The sequence below is a fragment of the Heterodontus francisci genome, unplaced genomic scaffold (genome assembly GCF_036365525.1).
Source record: "Heterodontus francisci isolate sHetFra1 unplaced genomic scaffold, sHetFra1.hap1 HAP1_SCAFFOLD_1281, whole genome shotgun sequence".
Classification (NCBI taxonomy): domain Eukaryota; kingdom Metazoa; phylum Chordata; class Chondrichthyes; order Heterodontiformes; family Heterodontidae; genus Heterodontus; species Heterodontus francisci.
In genome coordinates this window covers 69,309-94,373 of record NW_027141716.1, presented here as the reverse complement: position 1 = coordinate 94,373, position 25,065 = coordinate 69,309, and the positions used below count along the sequence as shown (strand labels likewise).

At 48.3% G+C, this 25,065-nt stretch overlaps 1 protein-coding gene across 1 annotated transcript in view; it reads left to right on the top strand.

Moving 5' to 3' along the window:
• LOC137364486 (murinoglobulin-1-like) overlaps nucleotides 1–25,065 on the top strand; it is a 69,180-nt gene that overhangs the window by 11,021 nt on the left and 33,094 nt on the right. Inside the window, exons 4-8 of the mRNA XM_068027673.1 lie at nucleotides 5,759–5,921; nucleotides 6,085–6,305; nucleotides 6,502–6,717; nucleotides 6,976–7,109; nucleotides 24,078–24,168. Of these exons, the coding sequence (XP_067883774.1) occupies nucleotides 5,759–5,921; nucleotides 6,085–6,305; nucleotides 6,502–6,717; nucleotides 6,976–7,109; nucleotides 24,078–24,168 (825 nt within the window). The remainder of the gene's footprint in view (nucleotides 1–5,758; nucleotides 5,922–6,084; nucleotides 6,306–6,501; nucleotides 6,718–6,975; nucleotides 7,110–24,077; nucleotides 24,169–25,065) is intronic.

The window sequence follows — 25,065 nt, the reverse complement described above, 5'->3', positions numbered from 1 at the left end:
GGGGTATTAGAGAGGGGAGGGGATATCGGGAAGGGGAGTGGGGTATCAGAGAGGAGAGAGGGTATCAGAGAGGGGAGGGGGTATCGGAGAGGGGAGGGGTATTGGAAGGGGAGGGGGTATCGGGAAGGGGAGGGAGTAGCGGAGAGGGGCGGGGGGTATCGGAGAGAGGAGGGGGGTATCGGAGAGGGGAGGGGGTATCGGAGAGGGGAGGGGGTATAGGAGTGAGGAAGGGTAGCGGAGAGGGGAGGGGGTATCGGAGAGGGGAGGGGGTATCGGAGAGAGGAGGGGTATCGGAGAGGGGAGGGGGTATCGGAGAGGTGAGGGGGTATCGGAGAGGGGAGGGGGTATCGGAAAGAGGAGAGGGTATCGGAGAGGGGAGGGGGTATCGGAAAGGGGAGGGGGTACCGGAGCGAGGAGGGGTATCGGAGAGGGGAGGGAATATCGGAGAGGGGAGGGGGTATCGGGAAGGGGAGGGGGTATCGGGAAGGGGAGGGGGTATCAGGAAGGGGAGGGGCTATCGGAGAGGGGAGGGGGTATCGGAGAGAGGAGGGGTATCGGAGAGCGGAGGGGGTATCGGGAAGGGGAAAGGGTATCGGAGAGCGGAGGGGGTATCGGGAAGGGGAAAGGGTATCGGAGAGGGGAGGGCTATATGAGAGTTGAGGGGTATCAGAGAGGGAAGGGAGTATCGGAGAGGGGAGGGGGTATTGGGAAGGGGAGAGTGCATTGGAGAGAGGAGGGTTTATTGGAGAGGGGAGAAAGTATCGGAGAGATTAAGGGGGATATCGGAAAGGGGAGGGGTTATCGGAGATGGGAGGGGGGTATCGGAGAGGGGAGGGGGTTATCGGAGAGGGGAGGGGGTATCGGAGAGGGGGGGTATCGGAAAGGAGAGGGGGGTATCGGAGAGGGGAGGGGGTATCGGTGAGGGGAGGGGTATTGGAGAGAGGAGGGGGTATCGGGAAGGGGAGGGGTATCGGAGAGGCGAGGGGGGTATTGGAGAGGGGAGGTGATATCGGAGAGAGGAGGGGATATTGGGAAGTGGAGGGGTATCGGAGAGGATAGGGGGTATTGGACAGTGGCGGGGGTATCAGAGAGTGGAGGGGGTATCGTAAATGGGAGGGGGTATCAGAGTGGGGAGAGGGTATCGGAGAGGGGAGAGGGTATCGGGAAGGGGAGGGGGGTATCGGAGAGGGGAGGGGGTATCGGGAAGGGGAGGGGGTATCGGAGAGGGGAGGGGGTATCGGAGAGGGGAGGGGGTATCGGAGAGGGGAAGGGGATATCGGAGAGGGGAGGAGTATCAGAGAGGGGAGGGGGTATCGGAGAGAGTAGAGGATATCGGAGAGAGGAGGGGTATCGCCGGGGAGGGGATATCGGGAAGGGGAGGGGGTATCGGTGAGGGGATGGGGGTATCGGAGAGTTGAGGGGTATCAGAGAGGGAAGGGAGTATCGGAGAGGGGAGGGGGTATTGGGAAGGGGAGGGTGTATTGGAGAGAGGAGGGTGTATTGGAGAGGGGAGAAAGGAGGGTGTATTGGAGAGGGGAGAAAGTATCGGAGAGATTAAGGGGGATATCGGAGAGGGGAGGGGTTATCGGATAGGGGAGGGGTTATCGGAGAGGGGAGGGGGGTATCGGAGAGGGGAGGGGGTTATCGGAGAGGGGAGGGGGTATCGGAAAGGAGAGGGGGGTATCGGAAAGGTGAGGGGGGTATCGGAGAGGGGAGGGGGTATCGGTGAGGGGAGGGGTATTGGAGAGAGGAGGGGGTATCACGAAGGGGAGGGGGTATCGGGAAGGGGAGGGGTATCGGAGAGGGGAGGGGGGTATTGGAGAGGGGAGGTGATATCGGAGAGAGGAGGGGATATTGGGAAGTGGAGGGGTATCGGAGAGGATAGGGGGTATCGGAGAGTGGCGGGGGTATCAGAGAGTGGAGGGGGTATCGGAAAGGGGGGTATCGGAAATGGGAGGGGGTATCAGAGTGGGGAGAGGGTATCGGAGAGGGGAGGGGTATCCGGAAGGGGAGGGGGTATCGGAGAGGGGGAGGGGTATCGGAGAGGGGAAGGAATATCGGAGAGGGGAGGGGGTATCGGGAAGGGGAGGGGGTATCGGGAAGGGGAGGGGGTATCAGGAAGGGGAGGGGCTATCGGAGAGGGGAGGGGGTATCGGAGAGAGGAGGGGTATCGGAGAGCGGAGGGGGTATCGGGAAGGGGAAAAGGGTATCGGAGAGCGGAGGGGGTATCGGGAAGGGAAAGGGTATCGGAGAGGGGAGGGCTATATGAGAGTTGAGGGGTATCAGAGAGGGAAGGGAGTATCGGAGAGGGGAGGGGGTATTGGGAAGGGGAGAGTGCATTGGAGAGAGGAGGGTTTATTGGAGAGGGGAGAAAGTATCGGAGAGATTAAGGGGGATATCGGAAAGGGGAGGGGTTATCGGAGATGGGAGGGGGGTATCGGAGAGGGGAGGGGGTTATCGGAGAGGGGAGGGGGTATCGGAGAGGGGGGGGTATCGGAAAGGAGAGGGGGGTATCGGAGAGGGGAGGGGGTATCGGTGAGGGGAGGGGTATTGGAGAGAGGAGGGGGGTATCGGGGAAGGGGAGGGGTATCGGAGAGGCGAGGGGGGTATTGGAGAGGGGAGGTGATATCGGAGAGAGGAGGGGATATTGGGAAGTGGAGGGGTATCGGAGAGGATAGGGGGTATTGGACAGTGGCGGGGGTATCAGAGAGTGGAGGGGGTATCGTAAATGGGAGGGGGTATCAGAGTGGGGAGAGGGTATCGGAGAGGGGAGAGGGTATCGGGAAGGGGAGGGGGGTATCGGAGAGGGGAGGGGGTATCGGGAAGGGGAGGGGGTATCGGAGAGGGGAGGGGGTATCGGAGAGGGGAAGGGGATATCGGAGAGGGGAGGAGTATCAGAGAGGGGAGGGGGTATCGGAGAGAGTAGAGGATATCGGAGAGAGGAGGGTATCGCCGGGGAGGGGATATCGGGAAGGGGAGGGGTATCGGTGAGGGGATGGGGGTATCGGAGAGTTGAGGGGTATCAGAGAGGGAAGGGGAGTATCGGAGAGGGGAGGGGGTATTGGGAAGGGAGGGTGTATTGGAGAGAGGAGGGTGTATTGGAGAGGGGAGAAAGTATCGGAGAGATTAAGGGGGATATCGGAGAGGGAGGGGTTATCGGATAGGGGAGGGGTTATCGGAGAGGGGAGGGGGGTATCGGAGAGGGGAGGGGGTTATCGGAGAGGGGAGGGGTATCGGAAAGGAGAGGGGGGTATCGGAAAGGTTGAGGGGGGTATCGGAGAGGGGAGGGGGTATCGGTGAGGGGAGGGGTATTGGAGAGAGGAGGGGGTATCACGAAGGGGAGGGGGGTATCGGGAAGGGGAGGGGGTATCGGAGAGGGGAGGGGGGTATTGGAGAGGGGAGGTGATATCGGAGAGAGGAGGGGATATTGGGAAGTGGAGGGGTATCGGAGAGGATAGGGGGTATCGGAGAGTGGGGGCGGGGGTATCAGAGAGTGGAGGGGGTATCGGAAATGGGAGGGGGTATCAGAGTGGGGAGAGGGTATCGGAGAGGGGAGGGGGTATCCGGAAGGGGAGGGGGTATCGGAGAGGGAGGGGTATCGGAGAGGGGAAGGGGATATCGGAGAGGGGAGGGGTATCAGAAGAGGGGAGGGGGGTATCGGAGAGAGTAGAGGATATCGGAGAGAGGAGGGGTATCGCCGGGGAGGGGATATCGGAAAGGGGAGGGGGTATCGGTGAGGGGATGGGGGGTATCGGAGAGGGGAGGGGTATCAGAGGGGGAGGGGGTATTGGGAAGGGGTGGGGTATCAGAGAGGGCTGGGGGAGTATCGGAGAGTTGAGGGGTATCAGAGAGGGAAGGGGTATCGCCGGGGAGGGGATATCGGGAAGGGGAGGGGGTATCGGTGAGGGGATGGGGTATCGGAGAGGGGAGGGGTATCAGAGGGGGAGGGGGTATTGGGAAGGGGTGGGGGTATCAGAGAGGGCTGGGGGAGTATCGGAGAGTTGAGGGGTATCAGAGAGGGAAGGGGTATCGCCGGGGAGGGGATATCGGGAAGGGGAGGGGGTATCGGTGAGGGATGGGGGTATCGGAGAGTTGAGGGGTATCAGAGGGGGAGGGGGTATTGGGAAGGGGACGGGGTATCAGAGAGGGCTGGGGGAGTATTGGAGAGTTGAGGGGTATCAGAGAGGGAAGGGGTATCGGAGAGGGGAGGTGGTATCGGAGAGAGGAGGTGGTATCGGAGAGAGGAGGGGGGTATCGGAGAGGGGAGGGGGTATCGGGAAGGGGAGGGGGTATCGGAGAGGGGAGGGGCTATCGGAGAGGGGAGGGGGTATCGGGAAGGGGAGGGGGTATCGGAGAGGGGAGGGGATGTCGGAGAGGGGAGGGGGTATTGGGAAGGGGAGGGGGTATCTGGTGGGGATTGGGTATCGGAGAGTGGAGGGGGTATCGGAGAAAGGAGGGGGTATCGAGAAGGGAGGGGGTATCAGGAAGGGGAGGGGGTATCAGGTGGGGATGGGGTATCGGAGAGGGGGAGAGGGTATCGGAGAGGGGAGCGGGTATCGGAGTGGGGAAGGGGTATCGGAGAGGGGAGAGGGTATCGGAGAGGGGAGAGGGTATCGGAGAGGGGAGCGGGGTATCGGAGTGGGGAAGGGGTATCGGTGAGGGGAGAGGGTATCGGAGAGGGGAGGGGTTATCGGGAAGGGGAGGGGTATCAGGTGGGGATGGGGTATCGGAGGAGGGGAGAGGGTATCGGAGAGGGGAGAGGGTATCGGAGTGGGGAAGGGGTATCGGAGAGGGGAGAGGGTATCGGAGTGGGGAAGGGGTATCGGTGAGGGGAGAGGGTATCGGAGAGGGGAGGGGTTATCGGGAAGGGGAGGGGGTATCAGGTGGGGATGGGGTATCGGAGAGGGGAGAGGGTATCGGAGAGGGGAGGTGTATCAGAGATGGAATTGCGTATCGGAGAGGGGAGCAGGTATTGGGGGGGGGTATTGGAGAGAGGATATTGGAGATGTGAGGAATTTCAGAGACGTGAGGGGGTATCAGAGAGTGGAGGGGTTATTGGAGAGGGGAGAGGTATCAGAGGGGGGTATCAGGGAGGATTATCAGATTGGGGAGGGGATATCGGAGAGGGGAGGGTTATTAGAGAGGAGGGCTTAGCAGGGATGGAAGTGGGTATCAGAGCGGGGGAGGGGGTATCAGAGATGGGAGTGGGTATCGGAGAGAGGGGATATTGGAGAGGGCAGGGATATCAGAGAGGTGAGGGGGTATCTGAGAGGGGAGGTGTTTCAGAGAGGAGAGGGGTATCAGAGATGGAAGTGGGTATCGGCAGGTAGAAAGAAGAGAAAAGAGAAGAGGCGAGGGGTTTTAGAGAGAAAGCGAGTTATCAGAGATGGAGGTAAGTATCGGAGAGGGGACATGACATCGGAGAGAGGAGGGGTTATTGGAGAGGTGAGGAGGTATGAGAAAGAGGGGGGATTGCAGGAAGTGAGGGAGGCTGAGACAGGAAACATCGAGGAAATGGGTGTGTGGGATGTGGGCAGTGTGGACTGAGGGATCCACCGGTGAGTTGCGAGCAACGGTTATCAGATGCTGCGAGCGAGGGATATGGGAGGGTGGGAGTGAGGGACTTGGGGTCCTGCAAGTGAGGGATAATCGTGGTGGGATCGAGGGATAAATGAGGTGGGTGTGAGGGATATTCTAGTTGGGTGCCCATGACCCTGATATCTCTGACCAACTCTCTCCGTCTCCCTCTTCTGTCTAGATGGGAGTGACAGACCGGGCCCTCGGCTGCCTAAGGAATGCTCTGCAGACAGTGAACAGCACTTACACCCTGACCCTTCTGGCCTACACCTTCACCCTGGCCGGGGACCAGGCCACCAGGGGGCAAATATTGGAAAGGCTCGAGGGCCTAGCTATCAAAAAAGGTAGCGTCTAATTCCCCAACATTATCCTCATCCAAGTGTCCTCCTTACTCCTCCCTCCCTCATGACCTACTTTTGTCACGACTCACCAGGGTGCAGGAAGCCTGGATATTCAACCGTGGGGTGCAGCGTATCTAACCGTGAGCCTCCGATCTCTCTGTTACAGACGGATTGACCCACTGGCAGCGGGAAAAGAGGTCTGAGGAAGAGGAGCCCTCATATTTCTGGTGGAGAGCTGCCTCGGCGGAGGTGGAGATGACTGCCTATGTTGTACTGGCCCTGCTGTCCCAGCCGCAGGTCACGAACTCCGACCTGGGCCAGGCCGCTCCCATCGTCAGCTGGTTGGTCAAGCAGAGGAATTCCTATGGAGGATTCGCGTCGACCCAGGTATACCCAGGGGCAAGAGAGAGAGAGAGAGGTCAAAGGGTCTGACCTTTCACCCGTGTGGCCGCGTGGTGCTCAGTACCACACTGAGCGTGGGATCGGATAATCCAGTACAGACCGGGGACGGAGCCGGGACCTTTCCTGTTCTGGGTGTGTATGTGGGCTGAATGAGTGACTAACCCTCTCCCTCCTCCCTCAGGACACAGTGGTTGCCCTCCAGGCCCTCGCCCTCTACGCAGAGTTGACCCACGTGAGTGACCCAGATAGTACATTGTCCATCACCTCAGAGGCCAAATTCCACAGGGAGTTCCACATCGACTCCTCCAACCAGCTCGTGCTGCAGAGACAGAAACTGGCGGAGATTCCCGGAGACTACACGGTGCAGATCAGCGGCACCAGCTGTCTTCTCCTCGAGGTCAGTCACTCCTTGTCTCCCTGAAGTGAGGGATATGAGGCTGTGGGAGTGAGGGATATTAAAGGTGGGAGTGAGGGGATGGGCAGACAGGAGTGAAGAAGGAGTTGGAGGGAGTGTGAGGGATATTTAGGAGAGAAGTGAGTTATATGTCAAGCGTGGAGAGTGAGGCATATTCCAAGTTGCAGAGAGGGACATGGGAAGGGGGAGGGAGGGAGATAGGGAGAAGTTTTCTCTGATGCTTTATCTGTTCACTTCCAGACAACATTCCGTTACAACACGCCTCCTGCACAGAAAGACTCCGTGTTCATTGCATCCGTGGAGATGTTGCCTGCAAATATGAAAAATGGGAATAGGAAGGAAGGATCAGTGCAAAGAATTGACATCAATGTCACGTGAGTGTGGGGCAGTGTATATTGTCAGGATATTGAGGGTCAGTATTTACTGGGTGTGAGATTGAGGGTCAGTATTTACTGGGTGTGATGGTCAGTATTTACTGGGTGTGAGTGTGATGGTCAGTATTTACTGGGTGTGATGGTCAGTATTTACTGGGTGTGAGTGTGATGGTCAGTATTTACTGGGTGTGATGGTCAGTATTTACTGGGTGTGAGATTGAGGGTCAGTATTTACTGGGTGTGAGTGTGATGGTCAGTATTTACTGGGTGTGATGGTCAGTATTTACTGGGTGTTAGAGTGATGGTCAGTATTTACTGGGTGTGAGTGTGATTGTCAGTATTTACTGGGTGTGAGAGTGATGGTCAGTATTTACTGGGTGTGATGGTCAGTATTTACTGGGTGTGAGTGTGATGGTCAGTATTTACTGGGTGTGATGGTCAGTATTTACTGGGTGTGAGTGTGATGGTCAGTATTTACTGGGTGTGAGTGTGATGGTCAGTATTTACTGGGTGTGAGAGTGATGGTCAGTATTCACTGGGTGTGAGTGTGATGGTCAGTATTTACTGGGTGCGATGGTCAGTATTTACTGGGTGTGAGTGTGATGGTCAGTATTTACTGGGTGTGAGTGTGATGGTCAGTACTTACTGGGTGTGATGGTCAGTATTTACTGGGTGTTAGAGTGATGGTCAGTATTTACTGGGTGTGAGTGTGATTGTCAGTATTTACTGGGTGTGAGAGTGATGGTCAGTATTTACTGGGTGTGATGGTCAGTATTTACTGGGTGTGAGTGTGATGGTCAGTATTTACTGGGTGTGATGGTCAGTATTTACTGGGTGTGAGTGTGATGGTCAGTATTTACTGGGTGTGAGTGTGATGGTCAGTATTTACTGGGTGTGAGAGTGATGGTCAGTATTCACTGGGTGTGAGTGTGATGGTCAGTATTTACTGGGTGTGATGGTCAGTATTTACTGGGTGTGAGTGTGATGGTCAGTATTTACTGGGTGTGAGTGTGATGGTCAGTACTTACTGGGTGTGATGGTCAGTATTTACTGGGTGTTAGAGTGATGGTCAGTATTTACTGGGTGTGAGTGTGATTGTCAGTATTTACTGGGTGTGAGAGTGATGGTCAGTATTTACTGGGTGTGAGTGTGATGGTCAGTATTTACTGGGTGTGATTGTCAGTATTTACTGGGTGTGATGGTCAGTATTTACTGGGTGTGAGTGTGATGGTCAGTATTTACTGGGTGTGAGAGTGATGGTCAGTATTTAGTGGGTGTGATGGTCAGTATTTACTGGGTGTGAGAGTGATGGTCAGTATTTAGTGGGTGTGATGGTCAGTATTTACTGGGTGTGAGAGTGATTGTCAGTATTTACTGGGTGTGAGAGTGATGGTCAGTATTTACTGGGTGTGATGGTCAGTATTTACTGGGTGTGAGAGTGATGGTCAGTATTTACTGGGTGTGAGAGTGATTGTCAGTATTTACTGGGTGTGAGAGTGATGGTCAGTATTTACTGGGTGTGATGGTCAGTATTTACTGGGTGTGAGTGTGATGGTCAGTATTTACTGGGTGTGAGAGTGATGGTCAGTATTTAGTGGGTGTGATGGTCAGTATTTACTGGGTGTGATTGTCAGTATTTACTGGGTGTGAGAGTGATTGTCAGTATTTACTGGGTGTGAGAGTGATGGTCAGTATTTACTGGGTGTGATGGTCAGTATTTACTGGGTGTGAGTGTGATGGTCAGTATTTACTGGGTGTGAGAGTGATTGTCAGTATTTACTGGGTGTGATGGTCAGTATTTACTGGGTGTGAGTGTGATGGTCAGTATTTACTGGGTGTGAGAGTGATTGTCAGTATTTACTGGGTGTGAGAGTGATGGTCAGTATTTACTGGGTGTGATGGTCAGTATTTACTGGGTGTGAGAGTGATGGTCAGTATTTACTGGGTGTGATTGTCAGTATTTACTGGGTGTGATGGTCAGTATTCACTGGGTGTGAGTGTGATGGTCAGTATTTACTGGGTGTGATGGTCAGTATTTACTGGGTGTGAGAGTGATGGTCAGTATTTAGTGGGTGTGATGGTCAGTATTTACTGGGTGTGAGTGTGATGGTCAGTATTTACTGGGTGTGATGGTCAGTATCTACTGGGTGTGATGGTCAGTATTTACTGGGTGTGAGTGTGATGGTCAGTATTTACTGGGTGTGAGAGTGATGGTCAGTATTTACTGGGTGTGAGAGTGATGGTCAGTATTTACTGGGTGTGATGGTCAGTATTTACTGGGTGTGATGGTCAGTATTTACTGGGTGTGAGAGTGATTGTCAGTATTTACTGGGTGTGAGAGTGATGGTCAGTATTTACTGGGTGTGAGAGTGATGGTCAGTATATACTGGGTGTGATGGTCAGTATTTACTGGGTGTGAGAGTGATGGTCAGTATTTACTGGGTGTGATGGTCAGTATTTACTGGGTGTGATGGTCAGTATTTACTGGGTGTGAGAGTGATTGTCAGTATTTACTGGGTGTGAGAGTGATGGTCAGTATTTACTGGGTGTGAGAGTGATGGTCAGTATATACTGGGTGTGATGGTCAGTATTTACTGGGTGTGAGTGTGATGGTCAGTATTTACTGGGTGTGAGAGTGATGGTCAGTATTTACTGGGTGTGATGGTCAGTATTTACTGGGTGTGATGGTCAGTATTTACTGGGTGTGAGTGTGATGGTCAGTATTTACTGGGTGTGATGGTCAGTATTTACTGGGTGTGAGTGTGATGGTCAGTATTTACTGGGTGTGAGAGTGATGGTCAGTATATACTGGGTGTGATGGTCAGTATTTACTGGGTGTGAGTGTGATGGTCAGTATTTACTGGGTGTGAGTGTGATGGTCAGTATTTACTGGGTGTGATGGTCAGTATTTACTGGGTGTGATGGTCAGTATTTACTGGGTGTGAGTGTGATGGTCAGTATATACTGGGTGTGATGGTCAGTATTTACTGGGTGTGAGAGTGATTGTCAGTATTTACTGGGTGTGATGGTCAGTATTTACTGGGTGTGATGGTCAGTATTTACTGGGTGTGAGAGTGATGGTCAATATTTACTGGGTGTGATGGTCAGTATTTACTGGGTGTGAGAGTGATGGTCAATATTTACTGGGTATGATGGTCAGTATTTACTGGGTGTGAGAGTGATGGTCAGTATATACTGGGTGTGATGGTCAGTATTTACTGGGTGTGAGAGTGATGGTCAGTATTTACTGGGTGTGAGTGTGATTGTCAGTATTTACTGGGTGTGATGGTCAGTATTTACTGGGTGTGAGAGTGATTGTCAGTATTTACTGGGTGTGAGAGTGATTGTCAGTATTTACTGGGTGTGATGGTCAGTATTTACTGGGTGTGATGGTCAGTATTTTCTGGGTGTGAGTGTGATGGTCAGTATATACTGGGTGTGATGGTCAGTATTTACTGGGTGTGAGAGTGATGGTCAATATTTACTGGGTGTGATGGTCAGTATTTACTGGGTGTGAGAGTGATGGTCAATATTTACTGGGTGTGATGGTCAGTATTTACTGGGTGTGAGAGTGATGGTCAATATTTACTGGGTGTGATGGTCAGTATTTACTGGGTGTGAGAGTGATGGTCAATATTTACTGGGTGTGATGGTCAGTATTTACTGGGTGTGAGTGTGATGGTCAGTATTTACTGGGTGTGATCGTCAGTATTTACTGGGTGTGAGAGTGATGGTCAATATTTACTGGGTGTGATCGTCAGTATTTACTGGGTGTGAGAGTGATGGTCAGTATTTACTGGGTGTGAGTGTGATGGTCTGTATTTACTGGGTGTGAGAGTGATGGTCAGTATTTATTGGGTGTGAGAGTGATGGTCAGTATTTACTGGGTGTGATGGTCAGTATTTACTGGGTGTGAGAGTGATGGTCAATATTTACTGGGTGTGATGGTCAGTATTTACTGGGTGTGATGGTCAGTATTTACTGGGTGTGAGTGTGATGGTCATTATTTACTGGGTGTGATGGTCATTATTTACTGGGTGTGAGAGTGATTGTCAGTATTTACTGGGTGTGATGGTCAGTATTTACTGGGTGTGAGAGTGATTGTCAGTATTTACTGGGTGTGATGGTCAGTATTTACTGGGTGTGATGGTCTGTATTTACTGGGTGTGAGTGTGATGGTCAATATTTACTGGGTGTGATGGTCAGTATTTACTGGGTGTGATGGTCTGTATTTACTGGGTGTGAGTGTGATGGTCAGTATTTACTGGGTGTGATGGTCAGTATTTACTGGGTGTGAGAGTGATTGTCAGTATTTACTGGGTGTGATGGTCAGTATTTACTGGGTGTGAGTGTGATGGTCAGTATTTACTGGGTGTGATGGTCAGTATTTACTGTGTGTGATGGTCTGTATTTACTGGGTGTGAGTGTGATGGTCAATATTTACTGGGTGTGATGGTCTGTATTTACTGGGTGTGATGGTCAGTATTTACTGGGTGTGATGGTCAGTATTTACTGGGTGTGAGTGTGATGGTCAGTATTTACTGGGTGTGAGTGTGATGGTCAGTATTTACTGGGTGTGATGGTCAGTATTTACTGGGTGTGTTGGTCAGTATTTACTGGGTGTGATGGTCAGTATTTACTGGGTGTGATGGTCAGTATTTACTGGGTGTGTTGGTCAGTATTTACTGGGTGTGATGGTCAGTATTTACTGGGTGTGATGGTCAGTATTTACTGGGTGTGAGTGTGATGGTCAGTATTTACTGGGTGTGATGGTCAGTATTTACTGGGTGTGATTGTCAGTATTTACTGGGTGTGTTGGTCAGTATTTACTGGGTGTGATGGTCAGTATTTACTGGGTGTGATGGTCAGTATTTACTGGGTGTGATGGTCAGTATTTACTGGGTGTGATGGTCAGTATTACATGGGTGTGATGGTCAGTATTTACTGGGTGTGTTGGTCAGTATTTACTGGGTGTGATGGTCAGTATTTACTGGGTGTGATGGTCAGTATTTACTGGGTGTGATGGTCTGTATTTACTGGGTGTGAGTGTGATGGTCAGTATTTACTGGGTGTGATGGTCAGTATTTACTGGGTGTGATTGTCAGTATTTACTGGGTGTGAGAGTGATGGTCAGTATTTACTGGGTGTGATGGTCAGTATTTGCTGGGTGTGAGTGTGATGGTCAGTATTTACTGGGTGTGATGGTCAGTATTTACTGGGTGTGAGTGTGATGGTCAGTATTTACTGGGTGTGATTGTCAGTGTTTACTGGGTGTGAGTGTGATGGTCAGTATTTCCTGGGTGTGATGGTCAGTATTTACTGGGTGTGTTGGTCAGTATTTACTGGGTGTGTGAGTGATGGTCATTATTTACTGGGTGTGATGGTCAGTATTTACTGGGTGTGATGGTCATTATTTACTGGGTGTGAGTGTGATTGTCAGTATTTCCTGGGTGTGATGGTCAGTATTTACTGGGTGTGATGGTCAGTATTTACTGGGTGTGAGAGTGATGGTCAGTATTTACTGGGTGTGATGGTCAGTATTTACTGGGTGTGTGAGTGATGGTCATTATTTACTGGGTGTGATGGTCATTATTTACTGGGTGTGAGTGTGATTGTCAGTATTTCCTGGGTGTGATGGTCAGTATTTACTGGGTGTGAGAGTGATGGTCAGTATTTACTGGGTGTGATGGTCAGTATTTACTGGGTGTGATGGTCAGTATTTACTGGGTGTGAGTGTGATGGTCAGTATTTACTGGGTGTGATGGTCAGTATTTACTGGGTGTGAGTGTGATGGTCAGTATTTACTGGGTGTGATGGTCAGTATTTACTGGGTGTGAGTGTGATGGTCAGTATTTACTGGGTGTGATGGTCAGTATTTACTGGGTGTGAGTGTGATGGTCAGTATTTACTGGTTGTGATGGTCAGTATTTACTGGGTGTGAGTGTGATGGTCAGTATTTACTGGGTGTGATGGTCAGTATTTACTGGGTGTGAGAGTGATGGTCAGTATTTACTGGGTGTGATGGTCAGTATTTACTGGGTGTGAGAGTGATGGTCAGTATTTACTGGGTGTGATGGTCAGTATTTACTGGGTGTGAGTGTGATGGTCAGTATTTACTGGGTGTGATGGTCAGTATTTACTGGGTGTGAGTGTGATGGTCAGTATTTACTGGGTGTGATGGTCAGTATTTACTGGGTGTGAGTGTGATGGTCAGTATTTACTGGTTGTGATGGTCAGTATTTACTGGGTGTGAGTGTGATGGTCAGTATTTACTGGGTGTGAGAGTGATGGTCAGTATTTACTGGGTGTGAGTGTGATGGTCAGTATTTACTGGGTGTGATGGTCAGTATTTACTGGGTGTGAGAGTGATGGTCAGTATTTACTGGGTGTGATGGTCAGTATTTACTGGGTGTGAGAGTGATGGTCAGTATTTACTGGGTGTGATGGTCAGTATTTACTGGGTGTGATGGTCAGTATTTACTGGGTGTGAGTGTGATGGTCAGTATTTACTGGGTGTGATGGTCAGTATTTACTGGGTGTGAGTGTGATGGTCAGTATTTACTGGGTGTGATGGTCAGTATTTACTGGGTGTGAGTGTGATGGTCAGTATTTACTGGTTGTGATGGTCAGTATTTACTGGGTGTGAGTGTGATGGTCAGTATTTCCTGGGTGTGATGGTCAGTATTTACTGGGTGTGTTGGTCAGTATTTACTGGGTGTGTGAGTGATGGTCATTATTTACTGGGTGTGATGGTCAGTATTTACTGGGTGTGATGGTCATTATTTACTGGGTGTGAGTGTGATTGTCAGTATTTCCTGGGTGTGATGGTCAGTATTTACTGGGTGTGAGTGTGATTGTCAGTATTTCCTGGGTGTGTGAGTGATGGTCATTATTTACTGGGTGTGATGGTCAGTATTTACTGGGTGTGATGGTCATTATTTACTGGGTGTGAGTGTGATTGTCAGTATTTCCTGGGTGTGATGGTCAGTATTTACTGGGTGTGAGTGTGATTGTCAGTATTTCCTGGGTGTGTGAGTGATGGTCAGTATTTACTGGGTGTGATGGTCAGTATTTACTGGGTGTGAGTGTGATGGTCATTATTTACTGGGTGTGATGGTCAGTATTTACTGGGTGTGATGGTCAGTATTTACTGGGTGTGTTGGTCAGTATTTACTGGGTGTGATGGTCAGTATTTACTGGGTGTGATGGTCAGTATTTACTGGGTGTGAGTGTGATGGTCAGTATTTACTGGGTGTGATGGTCAGTATTTACTGGGTGTGATGGTCAGTATTTACTGGGTGTGATGGTCAGTATTTACTGGGTGTGAGAGTGATGTTCAGTATTTACTGGGTGTGATGGTCAGTATTTACTGGGTGTGAGTGTGATGGTCAGTATTTACTGGGTGTGTTGGTCAGTATTTACTGGGTGTGTTGGTCAGTATTTACTGGGTGTGATGGTCAGTATTTACTGGGTGTGAGTGTGATGGTCAGTATTTACTGGGTGTGAGTGTGATTGTCAGTATTTACTGGGTGTGATGGTCAGTATTTACTGGGTGTGAGAGTGATGGTCAGTATTTACTGGGTGTGAGAGTGATGGTCAGTATTTACTGGGTGTGATGGTCAGTATTTACTGGGTGTGAGTGTGATGGTCAGTATTTACTGGGTGTGTTGGTCAGTATTTACTGGGTGTGTTGGTCAGTATTTACTGGGTGTGATGGTCAGTATTTACTGGGTGTGAGTGTGATGGTCAGTATTTACTGGGTGTGTTGGTCAGTATTTACTGGGTGTGATGGTCAGTATTTACTGGGTGTGAGTGTGATGGTCAGTATTTACTGGGTGTGATGGTCAGTATTTACTGGGTGTGATGGTCAGTATTTACTGGGTGTGAGTGTGATGGTCAGTATTTAATGGGTGTGATGGTCAGTATTTACTGGGTGTGATGGTCAGTATTTACTGGGTGTGAGTGTGATGGTCAGTATTTACTGGGTGTGTTGGTCAGTATTTACTGGGTGTGTTGGTCAGTATTTACTGGGTGTGAGAGTGATGGTCATTATTTACTGGGTGTGATGGTCAGTATTTACTGGGTGTGATGGTCAGTATTTACTGGGTGTGATGGTCAGTATTTACTGGGTGTGAGTGTGATGGTCAGTATTTACTGGGTGTGATGGTCAGTATTTACTGGGTGTGAGTGTGATGGTCAGTATTTACTGGGTGTGATGGTCAGTATTTACTGGGTGTGATGGTCAGTATTTACTGGGTGTGAGTGTGATTGTCAGTATTTACTGGGTGTGATGGTCAGTATTTACTGGGTGTGATGGTCAGTATTTACTGGGTGTGAGTGTGATGGTCAGTATTTACTGGGTGTGAGTGTGATTGTCAGTATTTACTCGGTGTGATTGTCAGTATTTACTGGGTGTGATGGTCAGTATTTACTGGGTGTGAGTGTGATGGTCAGTATTTACTGGGTGTGTTGGTCAGTATTTACTGGGTGTGTGAGTGATGGTCATTATTTACTGGGTGTGATGGTCAGTATTTACTGGGTGTGATGGTCAGTATTTACTGGGTGTGAGTGTGATGGTCAGTATTTACTGGGTGTGTTGGTCAGTATTTACTGGGTGTGTTGGTCAGTATTTACTGGGTGTGAGAGTGATGGTCATTATTTACTGGGTGTGATGGTCAGTATTTACTGGGTGTGATGGTCAGTATTTACTGGGTGTGATGGTCAGTATTTACTGGGTGTGAGTGTGATGTTCAGTATTTACTGGGTGTGATGGTCAGTATTTACTGGGTGTGAGTGTGATTGTCAGTATTTACTGGGTGTGATGGTCAGTATTTACTGGGTGTGAGTGTGATGGTCAGTATTTACTGGGTGTGATGGTCAGTATTTACTGGGTGTGAGTGTGATGGTCAGTATTTACTGGGTGTGATGGTCAGTATTTACTGGGTGTGAGTGTGATGGTCAGTATTTACTGGGTGTGATGGTCAGTATTTACTGGGTGTGAGTGTGATGGTCAGTATTTACTGGGTGTGATGGTCAGTATTTACTGGGTGTGAAAGTGATGGTCAGTATTTACTGGGTGTGATGGTCAGTATTTACTGGGTGTGAGTGTGATTGTCAGTATTTACTGGGTGTGATGGTCAGTATTTACTGGGTGTGATGGTCAGTATTTACTGGGTGTGAGTGTGATTGTCAGTATTTACTGGGTGTGATGGTCAGTATTTACTGGGTGTGATGGTCAGTATTTACTGGGTGTGAGTGTGATTGTCAGTATTTACTGGGTGTGATGGTCAGTATTTACTGGGTGTGAGTGTGATGGTCAGTATTTACTGGGTGTGATGGTCAGTATTTACTGGGTGTGAGAGTGATTGTCAGTATTTACTGGGTGTGATGGTCAGTATTTACTGGGTGTGAGTGTGATGGTCAGTATTTACTGGGTGTGATGGTCAGTATTTACTGGGTGTGTGAGTGATGGTCAGTATTTACTGGGTGTGAGTGTGATGGTCAGTATTTACTGGGTGTGAGAGTGATGGTCAGTATTTACTGGGTGTGATGGTCAGTATTTACTGGGTGTGAGAGTGATGGTCAGTATTTACTGGGTGTGATGGTCAGTATTTACTGGGTGTGAGTGTGATTGTCAGTATTTACTGGGTGTGATGGTCAGTATTTACTGGGTGTGAGTGTGATTGTCAGTATTTACTGGGTGTGATGGTCAGTATTTACTGGGTGTGAGTGTGATGGTCAGTATTTACTGGGTGTGATGGTCAGTATTTACTGGGTGTGAGAGTGATGGTCAGTATTTACTGGGTGTGATGGTCAGTATTTACTGGGTGTGATGGTCAGTATTTACTGGGTGTGAGTGTGATGGTCAGTATTTACTGGGTGTGATGGTCAGTATTTACTGGGTGTGAGAGTGATTGTCAGTATTTACTGGGTGTGATGGTCAGTATTTACTGGGTGTGAGTGTGATGGTCAGTATTTACAGGGTGTGATGGTCTGTATTTACTGGGTGTGAGTGTGATGGTCAGTATTTACTGGGTGTGATGGTCAGTATTTACTGGGTGTGAGAGAGATGGTCAGTATTTACTGGGTGTGATGGTCAGTATTTACTGGGTGTGATGGTCAGTATTTACTGGGTGTGAGTGTGATGGTCAGTATTTACTGGGTGTGATGGTCAGTATTTACTGGGTGTGAGAGTGATTGTCAGTATTTACTGGGTGTGATGGTCAGTATTTACTGGGTGTGAGTGTGATGGTCAGTATTTACTGGGTGTGATGGTCAGTATTTACTGGGTGTGAGTGTGATGGTCAGTATTTACTGGGTCTGATGGTCAGTATTTACTGGGTGTGATGGTCAGTATTTACTGGGTGTGAGTGTGATGGTCAGTATTTACTGGGTGTGATGGTCAGTATTTACTGGGTGTGATTGTCAGTATTTACTGGGTGTGATGGTCAGTATTTACTGGGTGTGAGTGTGATTGTCAGTATTTACTGGGTGTGATGGTCAGTATTTACTGGGTGTGAGTGTGATGGTCAGTATTTACTGGGTGTGATGGTCAGTATTTACTGGGTGTGAGAGTGATTGTCAGTATTTACTGGGTGTGATGGTCAGTATTTACTGGGTGTGAGTGTGATGGTCAGTATTTACTGGGTGTGATGGTCTGTATTTACTGGGTGTGAGAGTGATGGTCAGTACTTACTGGGTGTGATGGTCAGTATTTACTGGGTGTGAGTGTGATGGTCAGTATTTACTGGGTGTGATTGTCAGTATTTCCTGGGTGTGAGAGTGATGGTCAGTATTTACTGGGTGTGAGAGTGATGGTCAGTATTTACTGGGTGTGAGTGTGATGGTCAGTATTTACTGGGTGTGAGAGTGATGGTCAGTATTTACTGGGTGTGATGGTCAGTATTTACTGGGTGTGAGAGTGATGGTCAGTATTTACTGGGTGTGATGGTCAGTATTTACTGGGTGTGAGTGTGATTGTCAGTATTTACTGGGTGTGATGGTCAGTATTTACTGGGTGTGAGTGTGATTGTCAGTATTTACTGGGTGTGATGGTCAGTATTTACTGGGTGTGAGTGTGATGGTCAGTATTTACTGTGTGTGATGGTCAGTATTTACTGGGTGTGAGAGTGATGGTCACTATTTACTGGGTGTGAGTGTGATGGTCAGTATTTACTGGGTGTGATTGTCAGTATTTACTGGGTGTGATGGTCAGTATTTACTGGGTGTGATGGTCAGTATTTACTGGGTGTGATTGTCAGTATTTACTGGGTGTGATGGTCAGTATTTACTGGGTGTGATGGTCAGTATTTACTGGGTGTGAGAGTGATGGTCAGTATTTACTGGGTGTGAGTGTGATGGTCAGTATTTACTGGGTGTGATGGTCAGTATTTACTGGGTGTGATGGTCAGTATTTACTGGGTGTGATTGTCAGTATTTCCTGGGTGTGAGAGTGATGGTCAGTATTTACTGGGTGTGAGAGTGATGGTCAGTATTTACTGGGTGTGAGTGTGATGGTCAGTATTTACTGGGTGTGATTGTCAGTATTTCCTGGGTGTGAGAGTGATGGTCATTATTTACTGGGCGTGATGGTCAGTATTTACTGGGTGTGAGTGTGATGGTCAGTATTTACTGGGTGTGAGTGTGATGGTCAGTATTTACTGGTTGTGAGAGTGATGGTCAGTATTTACTGGGTGTGATGGTCAGTATTTACTGGGTGTGATGGTCAGTATTTACTGGGTGTGAGTGTGATGGTCAGTATTTACTGGGTGTGATGGTCAGTATTTACTGGGTGTGAGTGTGATGGTCAGTATTTACTGGGTGTGAGAGTGATGGTCATTATTTACTGGGTGTGATGGTCAGTATTTACTGGGTGTGAGTGTGATGGTCAGTATTTACTGGGTGTGAGTGTGATGGTCAGTATTTACTGGTTGTGAGAGTGATGGTCAGTATTTACTGGGTGTGATGGTCAGTATATACTGGGTGTGAGTGTGATGGTCAGTATTTACTGGGTGTGATGGTCAGTATTTACTGGGTGTGAGTGTGATGGTCAGTATTTACTGGGTGTGAGTGTGATGGTCAGTATTTACTGGGTGTGATGGTCAGTATTTACTGGGTGTGAGTGTGATGGTCAGTATTTACTGGGTGTGAGAGTGATGATCAGTATTTACTGGGTGTGATGGTCAGTATTTACTGGGTGTGAGTGTGATGGTCAGTATTTACTGTGTGTGATGGTCAGTATTTACTGGGTGTGAGAGTGATGGTCAGTATTTACTGGGTGTGAGTGTGATTGTCAGTATTTACTGGGTGTGAGTGTGATGGTCAGTATTTACTGGGTGTGATGGTCAGTATTTACTGGGTGTGATGGTCAGTATTTACTGGGTGTGAGTGTGATGGTCAGTATTTACTGGGTGTGATGGTCAGTATTTACTGGGTGTGAGAGTGATGGTCAGTATTTACTGGGTGTGATGGTCAGTATTTACTGGGTGTGATGGTCAGTATTTACTGGGTGTGAGAGTGATGGTCAGTATTTACTGGGTGTGAGTGTGATGGTCAGTATTTACTGGGTGTGATGGTCAGTATTTACTGGGTGTGAGTGGGATGGTCAGTATTTACTGGGTGTGATGGTCAGTATTTACTGGGAGTGAGAGTGATGGTCAGTATTTACTGGGTGTGAGAGTGATGGTCAGTATTTACTGGGTGTGATGGTCAGTATTTACTGGGTGTGGGTGTGATGGTCAGTATTTACTGGGTGTGATGGTCAGTATTTACTGGGTGTGAGTGTGATTTTCAGTATTTACTGGGTGTGAGAGTGATGGTCAGTATTTACTGGGTGTGAGTGTGATGGTCAGTGTTTACTGGGTGTGATGGTCAGTATTTACTGGGTGTGAGTGTGATTGTCAGTATTTACTGGGTGTGAGAGTGATGGTCAGTATTTACTGTGAGTGATGGTCAGTATTTACTGGGTGTGATGGTCAGTATTTACTGGGTGTGAGTGTGATGGTCAGTATTTACTGGGTGTGAGAGTGATGGTCAGTATTTACTGGGTGTGAGTGTGATGGTCAGTATTTACTCGGTGTGATGGTCAGTATTTACTGTGTGTGATGGTCAGTATTTACTGGGTGTGATGGTCAGTATTTACTGGGTGTGAGTGTGATGGTCAGTATTTACTGGGTGTGAGAGTGATGGTCAGTATTTACTGGGTGTGAGTGTGATGGTCAGTATTTACTGGGTGTGAGAGTGATGGTCAGTATTTACTGGGTGTGAGTGTGATGGTCAGTATTTACTGGGTGTGAGAGTGATGGTCAGTATTTACTGGGTGTGAGTGTGATGGTCAGTATTTACTGGGTGTGATGGTCAGTATTTACTGGGTGTTAGTGTGATGGTCAGTATTTACTGGGTGTGATGGTCAGTATTTACTGGGTGTGAGAGTGATGGTCAGTATTTACTGGGTGTGAGAGTGATGGTCAGTATTTACTGGGTGTGAGTGTGATTGTCAGTATTTACTGGGTGTGAGAGTGATGGTCAGTATTTACTGGGTGTGAGTGTGATGGTCAGTGTTTACTGGGTGTGATGGTCAGTATTTACTGGGTGTGAGTGTGATTGTCAGTATTTACTGGGTGTGAGAGTGATGGTCAGTATTTACTGTGTGTGATGGTCAGTATTTACTGGGTATGAGTGTTATGGTCAGTATTTCCTGGGTGTGATGGTCAGTATGTACTGGGTGTGATGGTCAGTATTTACTGGGGGTGATGGTCAGTATTTTCTGGGTGTGAGAGTGATGGTCCTTATTTACTGGGTGTGAGAGTGATGGTCAGTATTTACTGGGTGTGAGTGTGATGGTCAGTATTTTCTGTGAGTGATGGTCAGTATTTACTGGGTGTGAGTGTGATTGTCAGTATTTACTGGGTGTGAGTGTGATGGTCAGTATTTTCTGTGTGTGATGGTCAGTATTTACTGGGTGTGAGAGTGATGGTCAGTATTTTCTGTGTGTGATGGTCAGTATTTACTGGGTGTGAGTGTGATGGTCAGTATTTTCTGTGTGTGATGGTCAGTATTTACTGGGTGTGAGTGTGATGGTCAGTATTTACTGTGTGTGATAGTCAGTATTTACTGGGTGTGAGAGTGATGGTCAGTATTTTCTGTGTGTGATGGTCAGTATTTACTGGGTGTGAGTGTGATTGTCAGTATTTACTGGGTGTGAGTGTGATGGTCAGTATTTACTGGGTGTGAGAGTGATGGTCAGTATTTACTGGGTGTGAGAGTGATGGTCAGTATTTTCTGTGTGTGATGGTCAGTATTTACTGGGTGTGAGTGTGATTGTCAGTATTTACTGGGTGTGAGTGTGATGGTCAGTATTTACTGTGTGTGATTGTCAGTATTTACTGGGTGTGAGAGTGATGGTCAGTATTTACTGTGTGTGATTGTCAGTATTTACTGGGTGTGAGTGTGATGGTCAGTATTTACTGGGGGTGATGGTCAGTATTTTCTGGGTGTGAGAGTGATGGTCCTTATTTACTGGGTGTGATGGTCAGTATTTACTGGGTGTGAGTGTGGTGGTCAGTATTTACTGGGTGTGATGGTCAGTATCTACTGGCTGTGATGGTCAGTATTTACTGGGTGTGAGTGTGATGGTCAGTATTTCCTGGGTGTGAGAGCGATGGTCAGTATTTACTGGGGGTGATGGTCAGTATTTACTGGATGTGAGTGTGATGGTCAGTACTTACTGGGTGTGAGAGTGATGGTCAGTATTTACTGGGTGTGAGAGTGATGGTCCTTATTTACTGGGTGTGAGAGTGATGGTCAGTATTTACTGGGGGTGATGGTCAGTATTTACTGGATGTGAGTGTGATGGTCAGTACTTACTGGGTGTGAGTGTGATGGTCAGTATTTACTGGGTGTGAGAGTGATGGTCCTTATTTACTGGGTGTGAGAGTGATGGTCAGTATTTACTGGGTGTGATGGTCAGTATTTTCTGGCTGTGAGAGTGATGGTCAATATTTACTGGGTGTGAGAGTGATGGTCAGTATTTACTGGGTGTGATGGTCAGTATTTACTGGGTGTGAGTGTGATGGTCAGTATTTACTGGGTGTGAGTGTGATGGTCAGTATTTACTGGGTGTGAGAGTGATGGTCAGAATTTACTGGGTCTGAGGGTCAGTACTGGGTGTGAGTGTGATGGTCAGTATTTACTGGGTGTGATTGTCTGTATTTACTGGGTATGATGGTCAGTATTTACTGGGGGTGATTGTGATGGTCAGTATTTTCTGGGTGTGATGGTCAGTATTTACTGGGGGTGATTGTGATGGTCAGTATTTTCTGGGTGTGATGGTCAGTATTTACTGGGTGTGATGGTCAGTATTTACTGGGGGTGATTGTGATGGTCAGTATTTGCTGGGTGTGATGGTCAGTATTTACTGGGCGTGATGGTCAGTATTTACTGGTTGTGAGTGTGATGGTCAGTATTTACTGGGTGTGATTGTGATGGTCAGTATTTGCTGGGTGTGATGGTCAGTATTTACTGGGCGTGATGGTCAGTATTTACTGGTTGTGAGTGTGATGGTCAGTATTTGCTGGGTGTGATGGTCAGTATTTACTGGGCGTGATGGTCAGTATTTACTGGTTGTGAGAGTGATGGTCAGTATTTACTGGATGTGATGGTCAGTATTTACTGGGTGTGATGGTCAGTATTTACGGGGTGTGATGGTCAGTATTTACTTTATGTGACGGTCAGTATTTACTGGGTGTGATGGTCAGTATTTACGGGGTGTGACGGTCAGTATTTACTTTATGTGATGGTCAGTATTTACTGGGTCTGATAGTCAGTATTTACGGGGTGTGATGGTCAGTATTTACTTTATGTGACGGTCAGTATTTACTGGGTGTCATGGTCAGTATTTACGGGGTGTGACGGTCAGTATTTACTTTATGTGATGGTCAGTATTTACGGGATGTGACGGTCAGTATTTACTTTATGTGATGGTCAGTATTTACTGGGTGTGATGGTCAGTATTTACGGGGTGTGACGGTCAGTATTTACTGGGTGTGATGGTCAGTATTTACGGGGTGTGATGGTCAGTATTTACTTTATGTGATGGTCAGTATTTACTTTATGTGACGGTCAGTATTTACTGGGTGTGATGGTCAGTATTTACGGGGTGTGACGGTCAGTATTTACTTTATGTGATGGTCAGTATTTACTGGGTCTGATAGTCAGTATTTACGGGGTGTGATGGTCAGTATTTACTTTATGTGACGGTCAGTATTTACTGGGTGTCATGGTCAGTATTTACGGGGTGTGATGGTCAGTATTTACTTTATGTGACGGTCAGTATTTACTGGGTGTGATGGTCAGTATTTACGGGGTGTGACGGTCAGTATTTACTTTATGTGATGGTCAGTATTTACTGTGTCTGATAGTCAGTATTTACGGGGTGTGATGGTCAGTATTTACTTTATGTGACGGTCAGTATTTACTGGGTGTCATGGTCAGTATTTACGGGGTGTGACGGTCAGTATTTACTTTATGTGATGGTCAGTATTTACGGGATGTGACGGTCAGTATTTACTTTATGTGATGGTCAGTATTTACTGGGTGTGATGGTCAGTATTTACGGGGTGTGACGGTCAGTATTTACTGGGTGTGATGGTCAGTATTTACGGGGTGTGATGGTCAGTATTTACTTTATGTGATGGTCAGTATTTACTTTATGTGACGGTCAGTATTTACTGGGTGTGATAGTCAGTATTTACGGGGTGTGACGGTCAGTATTTACTTTATGTGATGGTCAGTATTTACTGGGTCTGATAGTCAGTATTTACGGGGTGTGATGGTCAGTATTTACTTTATGTGATGGTCAGTATTTACGGGGTGTGACGGTCAGTATTTATTTGGTTTGAGTTTAATGGTCAGTATTGTCTGCCCCATGTCCATCGATTTCTCTCTTCTCTTTCTCTCTCTCTCTCACAGCTACATTGGTGACCGTCCAGTTTCGAACATGGTCATTGTTGATGTCCAGATGCTGTCCGGATTCTCGGCCGATCCATCTTCCTATCAAAATGTGAGTTTATAATCTATTTGCCCCATTGATCAGCTTAGTGACCAGAGAGTAGTTGGGCTATTTTTCTTCGAATTAAATGTTTTTCCATTGTTATCTACACAGTTACAGCTCTGTCTGTTTTTTTTAAATTGGGATTTGTGAAACGTTCCTTATTCCCATTCGCCTCCGGTACCGGTCTTTATCTCTTTTTTCTGGGATATTGATGACTGTATCGGTGCCGTCTTCTCCTCTCATCCTGAACTGGAAAATCTCATCCACGTTGCTTCCAATTTCCATCCTTCTCTCACCTTCACCTGGTCCATCTCCGACTCTTCCCTTCCCTTCCTTGACTTCTCTGTCCCCCCCACCCCACACACCCCCTTCTCTTTCCCTGCGGCACCATTCATGCAAGTGCAGGCGATGCTACTCCTGAGGTTTTCCCTCGTCCCTTCTCACTCTCTCTTTCCGGGTGAAACAATGATTGACTTGTTCTTCTTGCGTTTTACTGGACTGTATTCAATGCTCGCGGTTCACTCTGCTCCTCCACTGGGGACACCGAGTGCATCGCTCTGTGGAACACCTCCATTCAGCCGACAAGCGGGACCTGGAGCTTCCTATCGCTTGTCATTTTAATTCTCCACCTTACTCTCACACTGACCTCTCTGTCCTCGACCTCCTGCCTTGTACCAGTGACGCTCACTGTCATCTCTAGGTACAGCATCTCATCTTCCCCTGGACTCAACACCGAGTCGAACGAATTCGGACTGTAATCTCTGCCCCGTTTCAATTTGCTGCTTTTATTTTGCCGTTTTTTTTCTCTCCTTTCTCTCTCAATCCCTTGCTTTTGCGTTCAGACAGCAGTTAGTCAGGAACCTACCATTCACACCTCTTCTCGAAATCTCTTTTGTTCCTTTACTT